Source organism: Sylvia atricapilla, chromosome 3, assembly GCF_009819655.1.
Source record: "Sylvia atricapilla isolate bSylAtr1 chromosome 3, bSylAtr1.pri, whole genome shotgun sequence".
Taxonomy (NCBI): domain Eukaryota; kingdom Metazoa; phylum Chordata; class Aves; order Passeriformes; family Sylviidae; genus Sylvia; species Sylvia atricapilla.
This window is the reverse complement of record NC_089142.1, coordinates 80,089,713-80,110,179: the sequence shown is the minus strand read 5'-3', so window position 1 is coordinate 80,110,179 and position 20,467 is coordinate 80,089,713. Positions and strand designations below refer to the sequence as shown.

Genomic DNA, 20,467 nt, shown 5'->3' with positions numbered 1-20,467 from the left:
GATATTTCTAATATACATAACTAACTAAATCTATTCTGATTATATGCATACACTTTGAAAGAAGTAAATTTGGATAGTTTTTGATGTTAGCTTCTATATATGTTTATTTTTTAAATTCTGTGAGATATCAGTAGCTAAGAAGAAGAAAAGGAGTTAGTGATGCGAAGTGCCATCAGTGATGTAAAAACTTTTTTCTGAGCTATGGGTAATTATAGGAACTACCCCATTCTTTTTATGCATCTTCCCTCCCTTTTTTCCTCTGGTGTAGGATTAGATTCATTACCAAGGCTCCACTAAACTTACCTATTGTTTTCTTTCTTTTAAGACATCTCCTTATTCCTTGAAACAACATTCATTCTCATTCTGTACTTAGATTTATGCTTTCACTTTTTAGTTTCCTTTTGAATTCCAGCTCCTCCTTAATTTCCTTGCAGTAAAATTTTCTTTTGCAGGAGATTCTGAGTTTCTCTGTCTCTGATATCTGGCTACTGTGCATCAGCAACAGTTAAGAACATGTAAATGCTAGTCTGAGGTAAAGGCACTTTCTGCGAATGCAGCAGTGGTTTAAAATAGTAAACTATGAAATGCCAGTACTGAATTGGTATTTAATTACAGTGAAGAAACATACCTGTGAGGTGGTACCTCATCCCTGACTTTGTGTATACATAAAATGCCACTTTTGATATGCAATTTTTAGTTTTATATATGTGTGTGTATATATATCTATCTCTGTGTGTGTATATATATGTGCATGTGTGTATATACACCCCCCAAAACTATTTTCTAGTAGCACCTAAGTCTTACTGTTGCTGACAGACTTGGAAAGACACTGGATTTTTCCAAAACAAATGGTTTTTCAGATACGGATAATAACATTTCATTGACATTGGTAGGGAATAGGACTGCAGTGGTAGATGCTGAAAGGAAGTATTTTAGTATGTTTAGGATTGTAGGAGTATAAGAAACTACTGTGAGTTGGAGAGTGGCATTTACATATTTTTAGACAACTCAGGTTGGTTTTTAAAGTCTCACAAGGCCACAAAATGTCTGTTCATCAATTTTCTTCCTACAGTTTGTGAATCATGAAATGTATCTCAAGAGCTTTTAAGATGATTATATTTTAGTAAAAAAAAATGTTTCAAATACATGGTTTTAAATGAAAAGACTGAAAGGAGGAGGGAGACATTGCTAGCACTTGAAATGCTTGCAGCAGCAGGGAATTTGTAGTGTCAAACTATCTAGTTATATACCATCTTGTGGCCAGAGGTTCTTCCAGTCTGACCCATGGCAAAGACTCTCTAACCATGTACCTGGTGTTTGGGGTGGGGTGTTTCTTTGTGGGGTGATTCTGAGCTAAAATGAGAGAGAAACTAAGCTGTTAACCTGCTGTAGATTGCATATTGAATTGTGGCATTAGTAATTTCTTTACAAGTGACTACTTCTTAGCCCTTACTCTTGCACATCTCAGACACTAGAAAAATGCATTTATTTGGAAGGAATAATTCACTCTTTAATTCTAAGTTATTTTGCATTCTGTAGCCATCTGTGGACAAGGGTTCGGTGTGTTCTGTTAAACACTTTCAAAAACTGTATGTTTACTTTCTAGTTACCTTGCAGCAGGCTTTTTTGATCTTCTAGGAATTTTTTTTCTGACTTCTTTGTTTTCCCTTGCATTCTGTGTAGTTAGTGCTGTACTGAGTTGACTATAGTCAATGATCAGTAGGCATATCAGAGTTCATATTTCAGATGGAGAATTCAGGGTCACTTTGAGCATCAGTATTTGTTCCTATATTCTCTCTGTAAATTTCTTCTTTGAGATAAAGCACAGGTGGCAAAAGCCAGACATCTTTCTTTTCAAAGTTCTCTTTAGGATGATAAAGGCTCTTTTCAAAGTGCTAGTAAGTCAATAGTGTGTTATCTGTCTACCTTGTAGATGAATTAATTCCTTTTTTTTCCTTTAAGTTAACATAATATCACAGAATTTTTAGGGTTGGAAGGGACCTCTGGAGATCATCCAGTCCAGCCCCACTGACAAGTCAGGGTGCAGGTTTCACACAGACACTTCCAGTTGGGTCTGGAATGGCTTCAGAGAGACAGACTCCAAGTGACAGATGTCCGTTAGTCTGAGACACTTTACTTTGGCCTTGAAGTCAGAAGAGAAGGGTATTTCCTGCCTTCCTTGGTATATCTCTTGCCTGTGCATCCATGTTATTCCTCTAGTGAAAAATTCATGTCAGTGTCTGCTGCAGACTGAAGAATTCCTGATCTGATACTTGGAAATAACACTTCCTGAATGTGAATGTGCCCTTATATTCCAAGGAATTATTTGTTTCTGTACTTTATCAATGAAACAAAGATTTTTTTTTTCTATATTTGGGGCTTTATTTTTTTTTTTTAATTAACAGCTATTCTGTTACTTGGTTTCTTTGATTTGTTTCCTTTTCTTATGCATTAATTCTGTCTATTTTGTTGCCACAGAAGATAAGAAGCCACATTCATTTGACTATGAGGGATCTACCGTCTCCTCTTGCCTCTATTCTTCTTTATTGCTACCAGAAATCATTATTCATTTAATGAACTATGATACAATTGCTGTTGCTTTTGGTTCTCCAGCTGTCTATTGTGTACACACTTGTATTGTTCTACTATTTTTGTAATCAGAAATAGGACAAAAAACAGGCAAATATTCCCAGCAAAACTTCCAGGGTTATTTATTTAATGAGTTCCAGAGCATGAATTTTCTGGAAAACAACACAAGAAATAATTTTACTGATACTGGTTTAGAAGTCAGTAGAGGATTTTTGTTCATTTTCATTTTTCCACTCTTTTTAGAAAAAGTCTGCCTCTTTTATTTACTTACTTGGCTTTATCTTCTTTATTGCAGAAGAATTGTCTCTAAGCATCTCTGTTTCAAATTGCCAGGTCCAGGAGAATGTGGTGAGTCATGTGCATTGTCTTATAGTGATATTTATTTATCTGAGTATTACACAGTAATTGGTACTAGCAGTGTCTGGATGAGAAAGAAACACCAGAGCACTGTAGGTAAAGAAGTCCATGTTGTATGCAGGAGGTAACCTACTTACCTGCCAGTGCTGGTAGTTTTTATGAATGTGTGTCCCTGCTTTTGGTATAGCTCAGTGTATCTTCTTCAGGAAAAACTTGTGTTTTCCCGTTCCATTCAGTGTAGTGATGGTACCTTTTACAGAGTTTGATTAATGCCAGATATAATTACAGCCTAGCCAGTAATAACTAATGTGGTTCTGAATATTTTAATGACTCCTGGTATTTGTGATTTCTTTTTTTCATGCATTAGGATATCAGCTCTGTGTACCAAATATTTGCTGATGAAGTGCTGGGTTCTGGTCAGTTTGGTATTGTATATGGAGGTAAATTGCTTTATTTTCCATTATGCATTTATTAAGGTAGAATGTCTGCTTGATAAATTTATCCTTTTCATACTTACTTAGCTGTAACTAGAATGTCTAGATGAAGCTAATCTTGTTAAAAGTTTTGTTTGGATTACTTTGCTGCGTGTCTCTGCAGTTTTATGTACAGTGTTTCTTACAATTAAATTCTTGCATTTACAGTTTTGCATTGGCATTCTAGTCAGTTCAGAATATGCATTGCATTTTGACCACAGTTAAATACAAAGCAATCTTATTTGGCCATGTTTAATGATTTTTTTAAATTGCATATTCTAACACTGTTGTTTGTGTTTTACAGTAGTAGAAGTCATGTATTTGCTGTCATTTATACCCGTTTTAAATGACACCTGAGAGAATGTGGCCAAAAGCAATTAGAAAAACACATAGTTTATGGTTTGACAATATGGATGCAAACATATTGACATACTTGATGCAAACAAATTTCTCTCAGCAGGGTAAAGTAGAAAGTAGAAAGAGGTATTCTTTGCCAAGAGTGTTAGTCCTAGGTTTCAAGTCTAGTATTATCACCTAGTTTTTAAAACCTTGTGTTGCAGCATATAACTTGGTTTTAGTATGTAATCACAAAAAATGAAGATAGACTAGAAATGCATATGAACTTTGTTTCTATCTCTCTCTTTTTTTTAATCTCGTGTTATATCTTAAGTGTTGAGAAAACCACAGACCATAAATCTGGAAAGAAAGAAAAAGTCACAAGTAATGATTTACAAGTGGTAATCTTTCTGCTTCTGTCATTTTCTTTCTAGTCAGGAAGTTTGTGGCTATAATTTTTCTGTGTGCCAATTGTGTAGTCAGATACTTTATTACTTCTAAACTGCTTGGTGGAAATACAGTTTCATCTTGTTTTACATCACTCTTGAAAGAGGTCAGGTTTTTTGCTCTCTCTGTATTTCTTAAAGTGTAGTGTGAATCAAAATGTCCTCCCTCTCTAATGAATAGAAATTAAGAAATGCAGACACTTATTTTAATGATTGTAATTTTTTTTCCTAAATTGCCTTGTAGATAAATCTCAGCTTGGTATTTTGCATGATTCAATGCTTAAAGGTGCTTGTAAATGTAATAAGCACTTATAAAAAGCTTTCATAATCTGTTTTTTACTGAATGAGGACATACAAGATATGCTTATTTCTTAATATAAAATCACAAGCTGAAAGAGCATGGAAAGACAATATAAAGGACTATGGTTTTGCTGGCTCCACACACTGTTTAATTGTTGCTGGTACTTGGGGAGACTAGATTTGGTAACTTCTGATATTGACTTATCTGCACCTGTGTAGTCATACTGAAGTAATGCTAACAATTAATGGAAAAATTAAGTTGCTTTCACTGTTGTGGGGCTTGGATTGGGTTTTTCTTTTTTCTTGTGTTTTTTTTTTTGTGTCCCCTATTCTTGACAAACATTTCCAAAATTGCAAATCAAAACTTATAGGATATAGTTACTCAACTGCTGCATCAGTGCAGTTTCCCTCTGCTTTTCCTATTTTGATTAGTTTGAAAGATCTGAAAAAGGGAGACAGAAAAAACTACTCTTGACATTCTCCTACTGATGTAAAACTTGCGCTGAAAACTGGCTGGTTGTGTTTTGTTTAACAGAAGGAATTTTCAAGCTGCTTTTCTGTTACTCTTCATGGGCAATTTTTAGCTGTGGTCTAGCTTGTGTAGTTAGGTGTTTTGTTAGATGGATTGGTTTGCTTTGCATTCTGTAGCAATGAAGCATTTGCCTTCTGTGTTTTGCATCTAGTTTGTAATTGATCGTGCTACATTTCAGTATAATTTCCTTCATCTGGTGGAGATAAGCCCTTTATTGATGATGATGTTAAAGGCAGGTGCAGTAGTTGCTTGGCAGAGCAGCCTGTGGAGCAGTTCCTGTGCCCTGCCTAAGCCATGGCACCAGTGCTGACCAGGGGGCACCAGTGCTGACCAGGGAGCAGCAGGGGAGGCTAGCTGCTGGCTGCTGAGGTGTAGCTGGGCTCCCCACAGCAGTTGCTGGTAGATAGAACATTCTGTGCCACTTGCACTGTAGCTGTGTTTGTCATCCCTTCTCCTAAAACCGCTTCCAAACCCTTCACTAAGCGGATAATCACACTTTGGTGTAGACTTAGTGTTCTGTCATAGTGCAGTATTAAATGTCTCAGATTTCCAAGGTCTTGCAGTGTGTGATCCTATTAATCTCTCTGATGTGACTGAAAGAAACCAGTTAAGCAGCTGTGGAGAAGCTGGGGAAGCATTAACAGCTCCTCACTTAGCCCTGGACACAACTTCCCTGCGGATTGCAGAATACTTCTCATGTAGCTGAAGCAGGTTGCAGCGAGGAATAATATGTACTGCTGTCAGCATGGTGTTTTTGTTACCACAGCTTTTTAGAGCTTTTTGATCACAGCAGACTGCCCTGGGTGTTAAATGTATTGCAGTTCTTTGGGACACCTAATTACTCTCATGTTCCCGTAGAGTATTAGGTGTGTAATTTCCTGTGCACACAGAGCCCATGAAAGTATGAAACCACTGGAGTCGGTTTGTAGATCTGTCTTCACTTCGGCCTTGAATTGTCCTTTTTATAGGAGAGGCAATATTCTGTGAAGTAATTACTTGTTCCTGTGCAGGAACAAGTAATTTTGCACAAGCAAAAACTTCACCCAATACGTCTAATGTCAGTGTATGTGTACCTGACAGCAGAGTGGTAACTGGTTTAAGTTCAAAGTATGGGATTCCTGTGGAGGCTGATCACTTCTTTTATTCATACACCATTTGAAATTCTAAGTAGGAATATGGTAATATTATTCACTTGACAGAATATACTGGTTTCCCCAAAAAGGAATTTCTGCTGTAACGTTTTACAGCTATGAATTGCTTCTACCTCTTGATGGCTGACACTGACTTTCTGTTTAGGAAAACATAGGAAGACTGGAAGAGATGTGGCTATCAAAGTCATTGACAAGATGAGGTTTCCAACTAAACAGGAAAGTCAGCTTCGTAATGAAGTAGCCATTCTCCAGGTATAAAAGTGTTTTGGGATCATGTTGGAGTTTTGTCTTAAATAGACCATTAATGAGATTTTGTATTGAAGTGTAAATGTTCTGAACTGATTCTTAAGTTTACATCTGTGATTTCTGAGTACTTTTGGAAGAGGGAATCTTATAAAAGCAGGAACTCCTGAGTATTAGCAGAGTAGATAACTTGGAGGTGATCTACTCTGGTGCAGGGGATCCCACTGAAGCCATGTACTTCGGCTCCATGTTGTCTGCCTCAGTATTATTTTCTGCTGTTTTCCATTACTGGCTCCTCAATCTTTGAGTATTATTCTTATACTCAGTTACTTAAGTACAGAATGTGCATCAACTGTAAAATTAATCATTGTAGCTAATTTGTATTAAACAAGGTATCCTCAGTAGTTGGCATATTTCATGGATTGACATTTATTTCAAGCTAGTTTCTTTCCTGCGATATATTTTTTCACCTGTATCTATTTAACTTTTTTGATTTGTGGTCAGCATCTCTGTGTAATTCCGGATATTTCATACTGTTTTATTTTAGCGATGTACCTATGCTACTTTGTTCTAGAATTTGCACCATCCTGGGATTGTGAACCTGGAATGTATGTTTGAAACCCCAGAGCGGGTCTTTGTTGTGATGGAAAAGCTGCATGGGGATATGCTAGAGATGATTCTCTCCAGTGAGAAAAGTCGACTTCCAGAACGAATAACTAAGTTCATGGTCACTCAGGTGAGCAATCAGTACCTCTGCTCTGCAAGGAAAGGCTACATTTGGATTATGTAATTATAAGATGAGAATTTGGAGAAAGGGCTTTCTGTATTGTTATTTAAAAGAGACAGCATAGAGAGCTACACATCTAATGAAAGCTGAATAACAAGAAAAGAACTTTGAATGTTAATTACATGAAATTTGTTAGTCCTTCTTTCCCAAGACATAACATTATGGATAGCTAAAAGATGAATGTCAAAACAGTAAGCATTCAAAAAGACAGAGGAGGATGGGGGAAGGGGGGAAAGGTTGGGGAGAATAAACCCCCTTGTTTTCAAGTCTTGGTAGACTGGAAAAAACAGCACTTGCACAATATATATGGGTTAATTCTTGAGGACTATGTTGATAAAAAATAGTGAACATTTACCAACAATATTGGTTAGTGTGTGTGTCTTTTGACACTTCTGATCTGCTTGAATATGTTCTGAAAGTGTTCATTTGTTTTGTAGATACTTGTTGCTTTGAGGAATTTACACTTCAAGAATATTGTGCACTGTGATTTAAAACCAGAAAATGTACTACTAGCATCAGCAGAACCATTCCCTCAAGTGAGTGAAGATTAAACAATACTTTCCATTACTATTCATTGGGGTTTTTTAAAGCGATATTGACATTGCTGCTTGAAAAGCGACCTCTTGTGGGATTTTCAACTGACTTCTAGCACTACTTGAACTGCATGTATTGTAGTTGTCTTTTCTTTTTCTCTTGTCTCACTAAGTGCTTTTGATGCATTGCTCTTTCTTATACTCTGAGGAGGACTTAGTTGACTTGGGGTTACATGTTGGACTTGATCTGGATCCTTTTATCTCCACAAGTGCCTGCGGTGTTCAAATTAAGGAACTGTTGCAGGATCATGAAGATTTGAGGATCTGTGCATGTGTCAGCTGTTAATGCTTTTTACTGGGACATTTTGTCAACAGCTGGTTGGGTCTGAGTTCAAGCTAAAACTCATTGTTTGATTTCCATGTAGCCAAAGCCTCCAGCTTCTGCAATATGATTAAGAGGAATGTGATTTGGCTGGGATTCATGTGCTTTTTTAACTTTGGTTCTGTGCCTTTCAAGAGTGAAGATTCACCTCTGAAAATGTTAGGTTTGGAATCAAGATACTTTTTCCTTATTCGCACACTTGTGGCCATGTGATACACAAACTGCCCCAGACCTGAGTCTGTTCAGGGCCAGTTCAGGTCTTGATCTGAAGCAGGGCGGATCTGCATACTGCAAACCTGGCAACCTAAAACCTTAATGGACTTGTTTACATGGGGTTTTGTGTCTGTTTGCATACATACACTGTTTAAATGATGGCAGAAAGGGTGTGAAGTCAAGCAGAGACTTCTCAGTTTAAAATGTGCTGCTTTTGCAGGTGAAGCTGTGTGACTTTGGCTTTGCACGCATCATTGGGGAGAAGTCGTTCCGGCGCTCCGTGGTGGGCACTCCTGCCTACCTTGCCCCTGAAGTGCTCAGGAGCAAAGGCTACAACCGCTCCCTAGACATGTGGTCAGTAGGAGTCATTGTCTACGTGAGCCTCAGTGGTACATTCCCATTTAATGAAGATGAGGATATCAATGATCAGATTCAAAACGCAGCGTTTATGTACCCACCAAATCCTTGGAAGGAAATTTCTAGTGAAGGTAAAGAAATTAATTTTCTCTATTAGAATGTTTGTGTATGTGGGTAACACATTCAAATGCTTAAATGTCAAGGTTCATTTAGGAAGGCGTGTGAAAATTATTGATAGTTTGAATTTAGTAGACTATGCCAAAGTGGATAATTACAAGGTAAATGTATTTGTGAAAGATAAATTGCGAAATATAATGCTTTAGATTATTTTCAGGGCAGGGGAGTGAGGACATTTAGCAAGAAAAATGAATTTCATGCATGATGAGTGGGATGAGTAATCTGACACTTGCCAAAAGTCCCAAAGGAAAGTTAATTCATATGTGGGTATTTGCTGAATGCTGGTATATTTTATCTGAACTATAATCACAGAAACGGTTCAAAGTTAAATCTATAATTTTAGTTTGTACATTAGGGAGTCCGGATTTAAGTGTCAGGTCTGAACACCCTAGAGGTTTACAAGGCTGGTCTCCAGAGCTCTCCAGTGCCAGCTTTGGTAATACGGTGTTACCATGTTTGGTTAATACATGATTAATACACAGGTAGATGTAGAAGGACATAAACTATAGTGGAAGTACCTATATCAATTGTGGAACATAGGATTATGCTCTAGCGTATCTGAAAATCACTAAAATTAGTAGGGAAAAAGATTAACAAAAAACATAGTAAAGCTTTTAATATTTCCATCAAAAGTAGGGGGAATGTACCCCATCCCTATTTTGTAGCTTCATTTAACATAAGCAAAGCTAAATATAAAATTCAAGAGCTTGGTTAAATTTAAAGGAGTTCATTGGAGGATACACTCACACATAAAAAATTAATTTCTACTGCAGCATGTGAATGATGAGAGAGGTGATCAATATTTTAACAGTATAATTTTTATTCTTCTTTGCCAGCCATCGATTTGATAAACAATTTGCTTCAAGTGAAGATGAGAAAACGTTTCAGTGTTGACAAATCCCTTAGTCACCCATGGTTACAGGTAAACCCATCTGCCTTTTTCACTATGTTTATAATGGCAGAACAATTTTATTGGCTGAAATCCTTCAGGGGCTTGTGAAAACTGCAAGTGTGACATTCTGTTAACAAGCATTCATGAAGGCTTGAGTACTTCTGGTTTTAGCTTTGCATTTGATGTGCTCCAGGGTTCTGACCATCTGTGAATGGCTCCTTTCCTCAAGGGAAATTTGTCTTACTGTCTCTCACCTTTTCCTTTCTGTCTGACAACAACATGGGTTTACTCTTCTGGCTTCCCCCCTGACTGTGGGCAGTGATGAGTGCATGGAGCCCTGTGAAATCAGCATAGAGACAAACATTTTTTGTTCAGTGCAGAAGTGGACACACAGCCTGATGTGTGCTGTAACTTGTTGTCAGTTTAGGACAGGTTTATTAGGAACGGAGTTTATCTGCTGCTTTGGCAGCCTTAGATACTAGGCCATTTAGTTTTGAACTATTCTTTGTGGACAGTGTTGGGGCATTTAGTGGGAAGATGTTTGGGGGTTTTGGTGGTTGTTTTGTTGTGTTTTTTGTTTTGTTTTTTTTAATCAGATCTTATTGGTTCTATCTTGTGGCTGTTTACACTAAAAGTGGACACAAACTGCTGAATTTATCTGTAGGAATGTAGTGTTGCTTTTTCTTAAAACTGCTTCCTTAAATCTCTTTTACTCCTTAGGATTATCAGACTTGGCTTGACCTCAGAGAATTTGAAACCCGCATTGGAGAGCGTTACATTACCCATGAGAGCGACGATGCGCGCTGGAAAGAACACGCTTACGAGCACAACCTCGAGTACCCCCAGCACTTCATTATGGCTCCTAATCCAGATGACATGGAAGAGGACCCTTGATTTGTTAATTATGCTAAACTGCGGCCAAGAAGGGTACTCCAGGCAGAAACTGAAGTTTGGAAGTTTTGGAACAGCTATTGCTCTTTCCAGATGCTGTACACATAGAAGCCCCAGAGGATCCTGCATTGCCATGGGAGTAGACTGTTGTCTGGCAAGCTTTTCTCCATCCCTGACTTTAACTCTGAGTAGTTTCTGCACAGTGGGATACAAAGCCCTGTTGGGGAACATTTCACTGAGCTGTGTGGCTACAAAGCCAGTACTGAGGTGTAGCGTGTACAAACTGAATGGTTTGTGTTTTTCAAGGGTTTTTGTTTTTTTTCATAGCCCACGCAGTAAGAATTTTGTAATAGTTTTCTAATCCCTGTTTTCTAGGCCATAGAGGACTGTTTTCTGTTACTTAGATACATCTCCCATTTTACAAACTGTGGATGGCAAAGAGACTATGAAGATAATCAGTACAGAATAACCTTGGCTAAAACAAAACATGGTGGTTTAGTTGAATACAGTTTCAGACATGAAGGAATAATCTGCTGCTTTTTAGACAGTTAAATATGTGTGTATTGGCTCTAATTGAACTTCTTACAGATAACAACAAAGAAAAAAAGAAAAGAAAACCCCATAACTTCTTACATTCCTCTTGAAATGCTGGCTGACAGTCTAAAGAGATGACAATCAAAGCTGTGCTAGGCTTTTTTTTTTTTTTCTGTTAAAAAAAGCAATAAGCCACAATAGTGCGCTGCTGTGCAAGGCTGGCACGTCGTTGATACCCACCAAAGGCATTTTGCCTTAAAACTCCACGAGTAATGCCCAGAGAGCACACAAGACTTGATGTAGCATGTCCTTTCACTCTGGAAGACCAGAAGGATGTGGAAAAATAGGGAAAAATACATGCAGCTTTCTTCTGTTGTTTTGAGTAATAAGATTTAAAATTTTTTCTAATATTTTTCTAATTTTTTAAGGTTCCCTGGACTTACATCAGGAGTAGTTTGTAGCCTGCTAGCTTGTTATGTTAACTCTGCTCAAAACCTGGAAGTAACAAGTGGATACTGCATCACCTGTTGCTTCTGCCAGGGCAGCTGGATTGTAGGAGAAGGGACTTTGCCTTCCCACCTTAACCTGCAGCCCCTCCCATCCTCTTTACTGTGCTCAGAACTGTTTGAGCTGAATGAAGAGTCCAAAAGCAACTCCTAACTCAGTTTTTTCTGTGCACATGCCTCAATTGAAGGATTCTAATTAATGGCACAATAGAGGGGAAACAGCAGTGTTCTTTGGAAATTATTCTCTTGGACAGTTCAAGTTAATGGTATTTCAAGGAAGTTTGAGGCCATAATGCTAAATGGAAATGGAAGAGGGTTTTTTTGTCTTATTCTAAAAACCAAAAAGCGTGAAATCCTTTAACTGTGGTGCAGCCCACCTCCACACTGTGGGATAACAGTGTTGTGCTGCTGGAGGGTGCTGGATGGCTGTGTGCATCCCTGATGTGCCAAGCTGCTTAACTGAAGCTTAGTTGGGAATATTTCTAAAATACTGATAAGGCTTGAACTGCAAAGGCAGTGAGAGGCTTTGGGGGTATCTCCTCTCTCCTACGAAGATTTTTTCCTTTTTTTTATGTGTGTAGATAAGTATTTTTTTCTACTGTTGTTATTCAGGTAAGGAAACAGGTGAACAGGTTAAGTTGTTAGATATACCTAAAGCGTTACATGGTTAGTTCAGAGCTGGCAGCTGCTTGCATTATCAGTGACCTGGCAGTGGTCAGTGGCAGCTGCAGAAGGATGTGCCCACAGGTAGGTTTGGGTCTTTAACTCACTTTTTCTTTTCCCATTGTCCTTTGTCTATCTGCCCCTGCATTTTGTAGGTGTCTGTGTTGGCAGAGGCTGAGCTCTGGATACTTAACCTTGTTTAGGGAGAGTTTTAGGACTGGCTGTTCAAAGAGGCACTGCTTTTCATCTCTGGAAGTGGAGCAATCACGTCTGACATTGGTAGTTTGGTATTTGCCTGCTCTTGGCAAGGAGAACAGTGCTGTTTTTCAACTTCCAGTGCTCAAGTGACCAAATTTCAGTCAAGCCATTGCTGTATTCCATCTTAACTGTAATAATGTAGATACAGTTTGGTTTTAAACTTCAGATTTTTTTACTTGAGCTGTTACTTTAGGTTTACCTGTGGGTTTGTTGTTTGTGTTGTTTAAGGGAGTATATAAAGCAGCTCAGTCACTTGAAAAAGCACAACAGGAATAGAGGAAGGAGGGGACAATAATGAAGTAGAAGGCCTGGCTTTTGTCTCTCCCCATGAAGTCTGCTCTGCTTAAAAATATATGAGCTATTTATTCCTCAAGTTGTATTAAAATAAAAGTAATGCTGTTGGCCTTTGAAGATTGCCTGATCATATGCAGACTTATGGGGCCAGACAATAGAAGCCACAAGCAGCTAGTAGTCAAGAAACCAAAAAAATCAGACTTACATTATGAGTAAAATTTCTAGAGTAGTAAAAATAGCTGAGTTTTTTATTCCCTTTTTTCTACCTTTACTGCAGACTTTGACAGCAGTAGGTTACAGTGTTTAATACCCTTACCCCTAGATGAATTAAGTTGCATTCATTCAAGCAATAGTGCTATGGTGATGCTAGAAAAAAGCTCATGTAAAATTTATAGCCTCAAAATGACACTGTCAAGTACTTTTATATTTTTATACACCCCATTGTTTGTAAATATCCTCTGGTAAGCTTGAAAATAAAATTTATTTCCCTATCAGACTCGTTCTTTTTATTTACGTGAATTATCTCTCCTATCAAATGTTTTTAGGAGTAAATGGTTCTATACTTTCTTGTTTGTGGATTTGTTATTAGGTATGTCCTGCTGTGGAAATTCTGCCAGCAGGAACTCCTTTTACGTGCATCCTGTCTCTCATCTCTTTATAAAAACATCTTCCAAGATGTCAAGGCATCTTGATTTTATTCAAGTACCAAAGCCTGAATACATTTAAATATTCCTTTGTGCATCTGTTTGTTACTGACAAATTTTGATTCCACTTGTAAATATTTCACTCAGTTCTACTGTAAGACCCTCAAACGACTGTACATTCTCTGTTCTATATGTGCTGGTTTCTGTATGTGCAGTGTTTTATTTCCACTCATACTGCTTTGAGTAGGTCAGTCGAGAGGTTTGGTGTGCTGCACCAAACTGATTCTGAAACAGCCATCACACATTTTGTGATAGTATTTGAAATTACTTTAGTAACAGTTCATTAAATCCAGCAACAGGTGGTAGGGGAGACTTTGATTCTGACTTGTCTTTCTTGTCAGGATGTACAAGTCTGTGGTGAGGCAGCAGGGCAAAAAAATTAAAACAGTCCCCCATCTTCTCAGGATTCATCAGCATATCATAGCTGTGAAGTAACTGCTCACGAGTTGCTGTGTCACCTGAATTCTGCAAGAGCACCTGGGGAAAAAAAAAAAAGGCAGGTTAGAGCCCTTCCTGTGTTCCTATAACTTCCTGCATACATGCAATCCCTTCTTGCATCCTTTTCACTTAACAGTGCTGTGAAGGTTGGTAGAACTGGTGAGATCACTGGTGGTGGTCCACAGCCATTGATGCAAGTTTTGCATTACATGCTCCTAAATATAGTATGATCAGTTTACTTTTCACAGATCTGGAGTAACTTACATCTAGCAGAAGCAACTTTCTGATCTCATACCTGACATGTAATTTTGAACAACTTCACTTTAAAAGCAAATGTTTTTACTAAAGCTCTGGTACTCCTTAAGAGTATTGCCTGTGGACTGGGAGAGTTCTGTAGCTGTGAGCACTCTGGTACCTGCAGTCGGAGGTCAATGCCCATGTTCTTTAAAAACTCCCGCTGTTTTATGGGCCCTAATGTCGCTGTTTTTCCCTGCACCATCTTTCGAAGGTAGCTGAAATCAACATCTGCTGTCAGGTCTGCTGTACCTGGAGCACTCAGCACATCGTGAAGTCTGTGATTCCGGAAACCCTGAAAATGAAATTGGAAGATTACGCTCAGCTGTCATCCAGCCATCATAGCAAGGGCCAGCAAAAATTAAGCTGAGCCTTTGAGGGATGACAGTAGCAAATTGTACATGGAAAATGTGAGATAAATGTAAAATGAGCTCAGATCACCCTTTCCATGTGTGAGAAACCCTTCTAGGTACTGATTAAATAGGAATTACTCAGTTTTATGCAGTTTTTGGTATTATGCCCATCTATGAACTTTATCTTACACAAGAACCTAATGATGAAAGATAAGAGTCTTTTGGCTCATTGCTGCAGGGCCAATGCCTTACCCGGAAAGTGTCAGTTTTGGTTCCGTCGTGGCCGTAATCCGCAACCAGAGCAGCCCCACCATCCTTCTCTATCCGAGAGGCAAGCCTCTGCACGATGACACCAGCCTCAGGACACACTTCCACGTGGTCTCTTGTTTCTTCTGGCTAGTGCACAGTTCAAAGAACAGAACACCTGTATCAGCAGACAAGCCCAAGGGAAGTATCCCTCACACTTGGGGCTTGGGGCTGTTGCTTTGCTGGGACATGCAGGTACAGGAATTGCATTCTAAGGTACCTATACTAGCTTGAGCTGGTTTTTGCTATCACTCATTCTCAATTAGTATTTTCTGAGTGCTGAATTTCATTCATCTCTTCAATAACCTGTAGTCAAATGGAATTTTTTCTACCAAGAGTATCTGTATCAGGTGAAACTTCCTTACCCTGGTACTTAAGGAAAATAGGTCTTCAACTGTGCACACCCTTCCCAGAGGCCTTTGTGTGTGATACTTTGTAGCTCTCCTGAATCTCCAGTATTTAATTTTGTAGCTTTGAGTATCCAGTGCACTTCAGTAAGAAACTAGAGCCACTTCCCATTAAAGGTCACAGAAGCTGCCCCGAGTACCCTACAGCAGGCTGAGAGCCTGGCTGGGGCAGGGGCACTCTGCAGATGGTGATGCCTCACACCAAGTGCAGAACTCTGCCTGTCACTTGCTGCCTTGGTTTGCTCTCTGAGACATTTTGTGTATTCAAGCTCCTATTTTGCAAAGTTTGATACACGTGGTCATTTCTGCGCTGTAGTTTCTCAGCAGACAAAGCTAAATGCTTGTGGAAATTTTAAGCTCTATTCATTTATAGACTGAGAGCCCTCCTCTTGCTGTCAGAGTAACTGACAAGCACTTGAAAGAGTCAAAAAAGGTGTAAGGATGAGCTCTGGTAGGCAAAACCTCACCTGAATAAAGTGTTGTGTCGCAGGGGTCCTGGATGGTGACAGGACAAACCGCAGCTGGTCGGGAACTTGTGGATCAATATCAACCAGCACCTCACGCCAGCCTTTCTCCGTTCGCTGCCCAACGAGCCCAAAGTACTCACGTTACATTCCAACAGTGACCACACTGTCTTGGGCATTTGACTGAACTAACATGTAAAGCCTTTTCACAAAGGATTTAGGAACAATACATTATTAACAATTATTACTAATTCCTATTTAATTCCAGTAACTGCCTTAGAAAAAGCTTGTGGGGGAGTCTCATCTGCAGAGCCAACATAATTATACTTAAAAGGAATGAATGATGCTCTGAAGAAAGACGCTGCCTCTTCTATTGGCAGTGCAACACTTAACTTACCAAAATAAAAGATTTCATTCTACTGATGATTTTTATAAATTAGCTACTTCTGAATCATAACTAGCTTCTATCTTGCTGCTATCATTACTATTGAAATGAAAGCCCTTCAGTACTTTTGAGCAGTATTACAGAAAACCATGTTTTAAAACATTAAAAGCTGCATTCATATAGCATAAGAAATAAAAAAACCCAAAACTTTGAGACTTATCTCAGCAGAAAAAAATCCTTAGCTTTCTTCAAGTTTTTCCATTCAAGAATAATTACTAATTTTGCAATTATCAGCTGAATGAAGCCTTATTTGTCCAAATTCAGTCAGAATTATTTCAGACAGGGCATGTGTCTAGTTTGGCACCTTAGTTCTGTTCTTCCTCAAAGAGAAAAGGCATTTAAGCACATGGTCACAATTACAATAATTATTTTGCTATACCTGAAACTTATGTATTGGCAGGGCATCAAAGAACTCATGTGCTAGGTAAAAGCTGTAACCTGTGGGAAAGCAAAAAAAAAAATGCATTAAATTATGAATGCTTCCAGTTAAAAATATTTTTTATGACTTTTCATGAATTAAGCTCATTAATGTGGTTGTGAAAAAATTATAATTACTTCCAGCTTGTACACATTAAAGATACCATTTCTACAGCTAGCTCTGGCTTCCAGTCCATGAATTTTAGATCACTATCTCGTGAAAGGAGATTCAGGCAAAGCCAGTAAAGGTTTGGGGTTTTTTTCCCCATGAAAAGAAAAAGTCAGAATATAGGAAATTGGGTAGGTATCCCCAAATGACGGCAGACAGACTAGGTAGCAGTGATGAAAATGAACCAAGATCCTGCCTCAGACTCATACACGTAAGAACAAATATGTATATAAACCTACTTTTCTGTCCAGTGTGAAGGCCAACAGAGATGCCCTCTATCAAAAGCTGCCAGTGAAGGAAGGGCACCATCCCTTTAACAAGGCATTCAAGCTCCTTACCTGGTGGCACATCTTGAATGTCTCTGTACCAAGAAATGGGAATTCCAGTCTTGCTAATGCCTTTCATGTAAGCCAACTCATCCTCAGGGTTTGGCTGCACTTTCCCTCCTGTCAGCGTCACTGCTTGGATCTCACTGAGTTTGGGGCTCACTTCTACCAGATGAACAGAGACATCACATTTACTAAGAACAGAGGCAAGCTGCTTGAAGACCTATAAAGGCAGATGAATTCTATTAGGTGCAGTCTTGTGCTGTGTACATTAAAGGTTTAAGTATTAACCTTTCTTTTCACTATTTACTATTCACTATTAATTATTCAAGATAAAAGACTTTAGTTGGCTTTCACTAACAAAACAATCTCAGTGAGAGAGACTGCATTTTGCTCCTTCAGTAGGAAGTGTGAGCTTCTTCAGAAATCTTAAAAGCTGCTACACTTCAAAAAAAGTTGGCTACGCATGACACGGCTGTACAGACACCAACAGGAAATGCTAATTTGGAAGAGTAGCATCAGCTCCTCTAAGATCTGTAGAAGGTCTTAGATGTGTAGCATTAGGAGAAAAATGGTTCAGTTTTCCCTGCCTCCTTAAACAAGTTCGATATCCCACATTTCACTATTTTTATTAACATATGTAAATAGAATAAAAGTTCTTATGTCGTGCTAAATCTCATTAGCAATCTGTTTATGCATCAACAGCATTTTAATTAAGACAGCCATGCAGGCATGACTGAACACAAAGCGTTAGCTCAAAAGAAATAAAGCCCTGAAATGCCCAAAGGAATGAACACAATTTTATTCTGTGTTATTGTACTCCCCTGTTCCGTTCCTTGCACTTAGGTCTCCATCCCAGTTATACATAGCAACAGCTTCCTAGATGGTTTTCAGTTTGGATAATGTTTCTCTACACAGAAATAATTTATAATGGAATACTCCTGCCCTCCCCTTCTATCCAGTGGTTTTTGGAAGGTCACAGGCGTGTCCATACAGCATGCACATGCTTGTCCCCGTTCTGCTCCTTCCTGAGAGTCCTGGCCCCAGAAATTCATCTGTTCTAATTAGTCTGAGCTGCCAACCTGACTGAAGTGATCTGGCTACTAGGAAAGGGTAAACCCTGACAGGGAAAAACAGAACAGCTTCCTTCATATTTCCCTGTAGCTATGGAATACAGCCAGACATGAAGAACATGGACAGTTTTCACCTACCCGCAATATATCCTCTGTGAGGGTGCCCCTCCCTGGGCCCAGCTCCACCAGCTGGAAGGTGTTTGGTTTGCCCATGGCCATCCATTCACTAATGTACCAGATTCCTATTAACTGGCATGAGAAACAACACACAGGGTTACAGTAATAACTTCAGCACATGTGGAAAATCATACCTGCCTTTTGTCTGATAACTAAGATAACATGGCAACATTCTGTCTTGATATTTTAAAGTTCAGAAAAATTATGATACATAACTTCACTTTCTTGTCTCTAAGTATTAAAATTGGTCACTGATTGCTGTGAGCCCAGCAGAAGCAACTCTCCATCAGTAAATGTGGGGAGTCTATTCTGGCTGGAGTAAGAACTTTCACTTCAGGCTCAAATGCAGGTCACTGCCCAGGTGCCTTTGAACAACTGTTTTTCCTGACAATGCATCTACCAAAGTGTTACTGAGAACAAGGTTTAGCCACTCTTCACTTCTGGAAATGATACACAAACCAGAGCGAGCCAGACTTTGGAGATTATTTTTGAGGGGAGTTTTCACACTGGAAAATCACCACAACTCTTTTTATTTATAAGCAAGTTCTGTATGAAAGTGTTACTAAGCACACATGGTGTTTCAGATGAAGGACTTTCACAAAAACAAAACCCCCTTCCTCCCTCACAACCAATTTTTCTCTTGAGAAGTAACTTGAACCTTATCATTGCTACTCCAGTATTTTGACATTGACATATCTGAACAGTGGCGTGGAAATCAGCTGGCATGGAAATTGGAAGGGACCACACTGGGCCACCCTTCCTGCTCAAGCAGGGTCATCCTAGAGCACATGGTACAGGGCTGTGTCCAGATGGTTCCTCAATGTCTCCAGTGAGGGAAACTCCACAGCCTCTTCAGTTAATATGAGTGCCAGTGCACAGTAAAGAAGTTCTTCCTCATGTTCAGGTGTACTTTCCTGCCCATCAGTTTCTGCCCATCGCCTCCTGTCCTATTGCTCAGCACCACTGAGCAGAGCCTGGCTCCATCCCCTTGGCACCTCCCTGCAGATACTCACAGACATGGATGAGGGCCCCTCTCAGTGCCTCCTCTTGAGGCTGAACAGGCCCAGCTCCCTCAGCCTTTCCTCACAAGAGATGCTCCAGTGCTCAAACATCCTTGTCACCCTCCACCGGAGCCACTGCAGGAGCTCCATGTCTGTCCTGTCCTGAGGAGCCCAGAATGGACACAGCACTGCAGATGTGCCTCAGCAGGGCTGGGCAGAGGGGCAGGATCACCTCCCTTGACCTGTGACAGTGCCCTTCCTAATGCACCCCAGGATTCCATTGGCTCTCTTGGCCACAGGGACACACTGCTGGCTCATGGATGGCTCGGTGTCCACCAGGATTCCAGCCAGGCGCGCGTGGTTAAAGTAAAACAAATAACCTGAGACGCACGGAACTGCGTTACCTCTCCGAACACCTGACTGATTTCAGGCGAGGTGATGAAGTCCCCGCTCTCGCCGACGCCGCCGCGGCGCGTGTAGTAACCCTGCCAGGGGGAAGCGGCACAGGGGCCGGGGCCGCGGTGAGCGGGGGCCGAGGCACAGCCCCGCCGCCCCGGCCCGGCCCCTGTGCCGCACCTGGCCGGGGTTGGTGAGCGCCTCCCGCATGTACTCGGCCACCGTGACCGGCCCGCTGGCCCGCAGCTTGCGCGCCAGGTGCCGCAGCATCGCCCCGTCCTCGCCGGCCGCCTCCGCCGGGTCCCCCGCGCCCGAGCAGAGCCGCGCCGCCGGAGCTGTGGGGAGAGGAGCGGACGGGAGGGGCGAGGGGGCCCAGCAGGGCGGCCCCGCCACCCGCGCCAGGGAAAGCGGGGAGAGGCGGCGGTCAGGGCGGGGAGCGGCGGCGGGACGGGGGAGCCGCCGGCGGCCCGCCAGGAGAGCGCGGCGAGCCAGCGGCAGCACCATGGCCGCGGCTCCTGCTGCGGCTCCCGCTTCTGTCCCTCCTCCTCCTCGGTTTCCCTCCTCCTCTCCCTGCCGTCCCCGG

General features: G+C 40.5%; 2 protein-coding genes across 3 annotated transcripts in view; one reads left to right on the top strand and one right to left on the bottom strand.

The window, feature by feature from the left end:
- Positions 1-13,408, top strand: part of PRKD3 (protein kinase D3) — a 43,413-nt gene extending 30,005 nt beyond the window's left edge. For both annotated transcript variants that reach the window (XM_066315934.1, XM_066315935.1), the window contains exons 12-19: positions 2,885-2,937; positions 3,314-3,386; positions 6,330-6,436; positions 7,002-7,163; positions 7,652-7,750; positions 8,563-8,830; positions 9,713-9,798; positions 10,489-13,408. In XM_066315934.1, coding sequence (XP_066172031.1) covers positions 2,885-2,937; positions 3,314-3,386; positions 6,330-6,436; positions 7,002-7,163; positions 7,652-7,750; positions 8,563-8,830; positions 9,713-9,798; positions 10,489-10,662 — 1,022 coding nt within the window. In that variant the 3' untranslated portion in view covers positions 10,663-13,408. The remainder of the gene's footprint in view (positions 1-2,884; positions 2,938-3,313; positions 3,387-6,329; positions 6,437-7,001; positions 7,164-7,651; positions 7,751-8,562; positions 8,831-9,712; positions 9,799-10,488) is intronic.
- Positions 12,085-20,427, bottom strand: NDUFAF7 (NADH:ubiquinone oxidoreductase complex assembly factor 7). The gene is made up of 9 exons (XM_066315936.1): positions 20,065-20,427; positions 19,893-19,973; positions 18,449-18,559; positions 17,250-17,460; positions 16,705-16,763; positions 15,884-15,997; positions 14,956-15,099; positions 14,472-14,645; positions 12,085-14,095 (listed from the first exon to the last, which is right to left on the bottom strand). The coding sequence occupies exons 1-9, from the start codon at positions 20,386-20,388 to the stop codon at positions 13,883-13,885; spliced, it is 1,431 nt and encodes a 476-aa protein (XP_066172033.1). The 5' UTR covers positions 20,389-20,427; the 3' UTR covers positions 12,085-13,882.
- Between the last annotated feature and the right edge of the window lie 40 nt (positions 20,428-20,467).

What these genes read in the sequence shown, in the direction of transcription:
- NDUFAF7 (XM_066315936.1), bottom strand. Translation starts at nt 20,388, where the DNA reads ATGGTGCTGCCGCTGGCTCGCCGCGCTCTCCTGGCGGGCCGCCGGCGG. An exon ending in TGCCAATACATAAGTTTCAG is followed by an intron (nt 15,998 to 16,704) that starts GTATAGCAAAAT and finishes CTCGTTGGGCAG; the next exon opens with CGAACGGAGAAAGGCTGGCG. An exon ending in CCAAAACTGACACTTTCCGG is followed by an intron (nt 14,646 to 14,955) that starts GTAAGGCATTGG and finishes TTTCATTTTCAG; the next exon opens with GGTTTCCGGAATCACAGACT.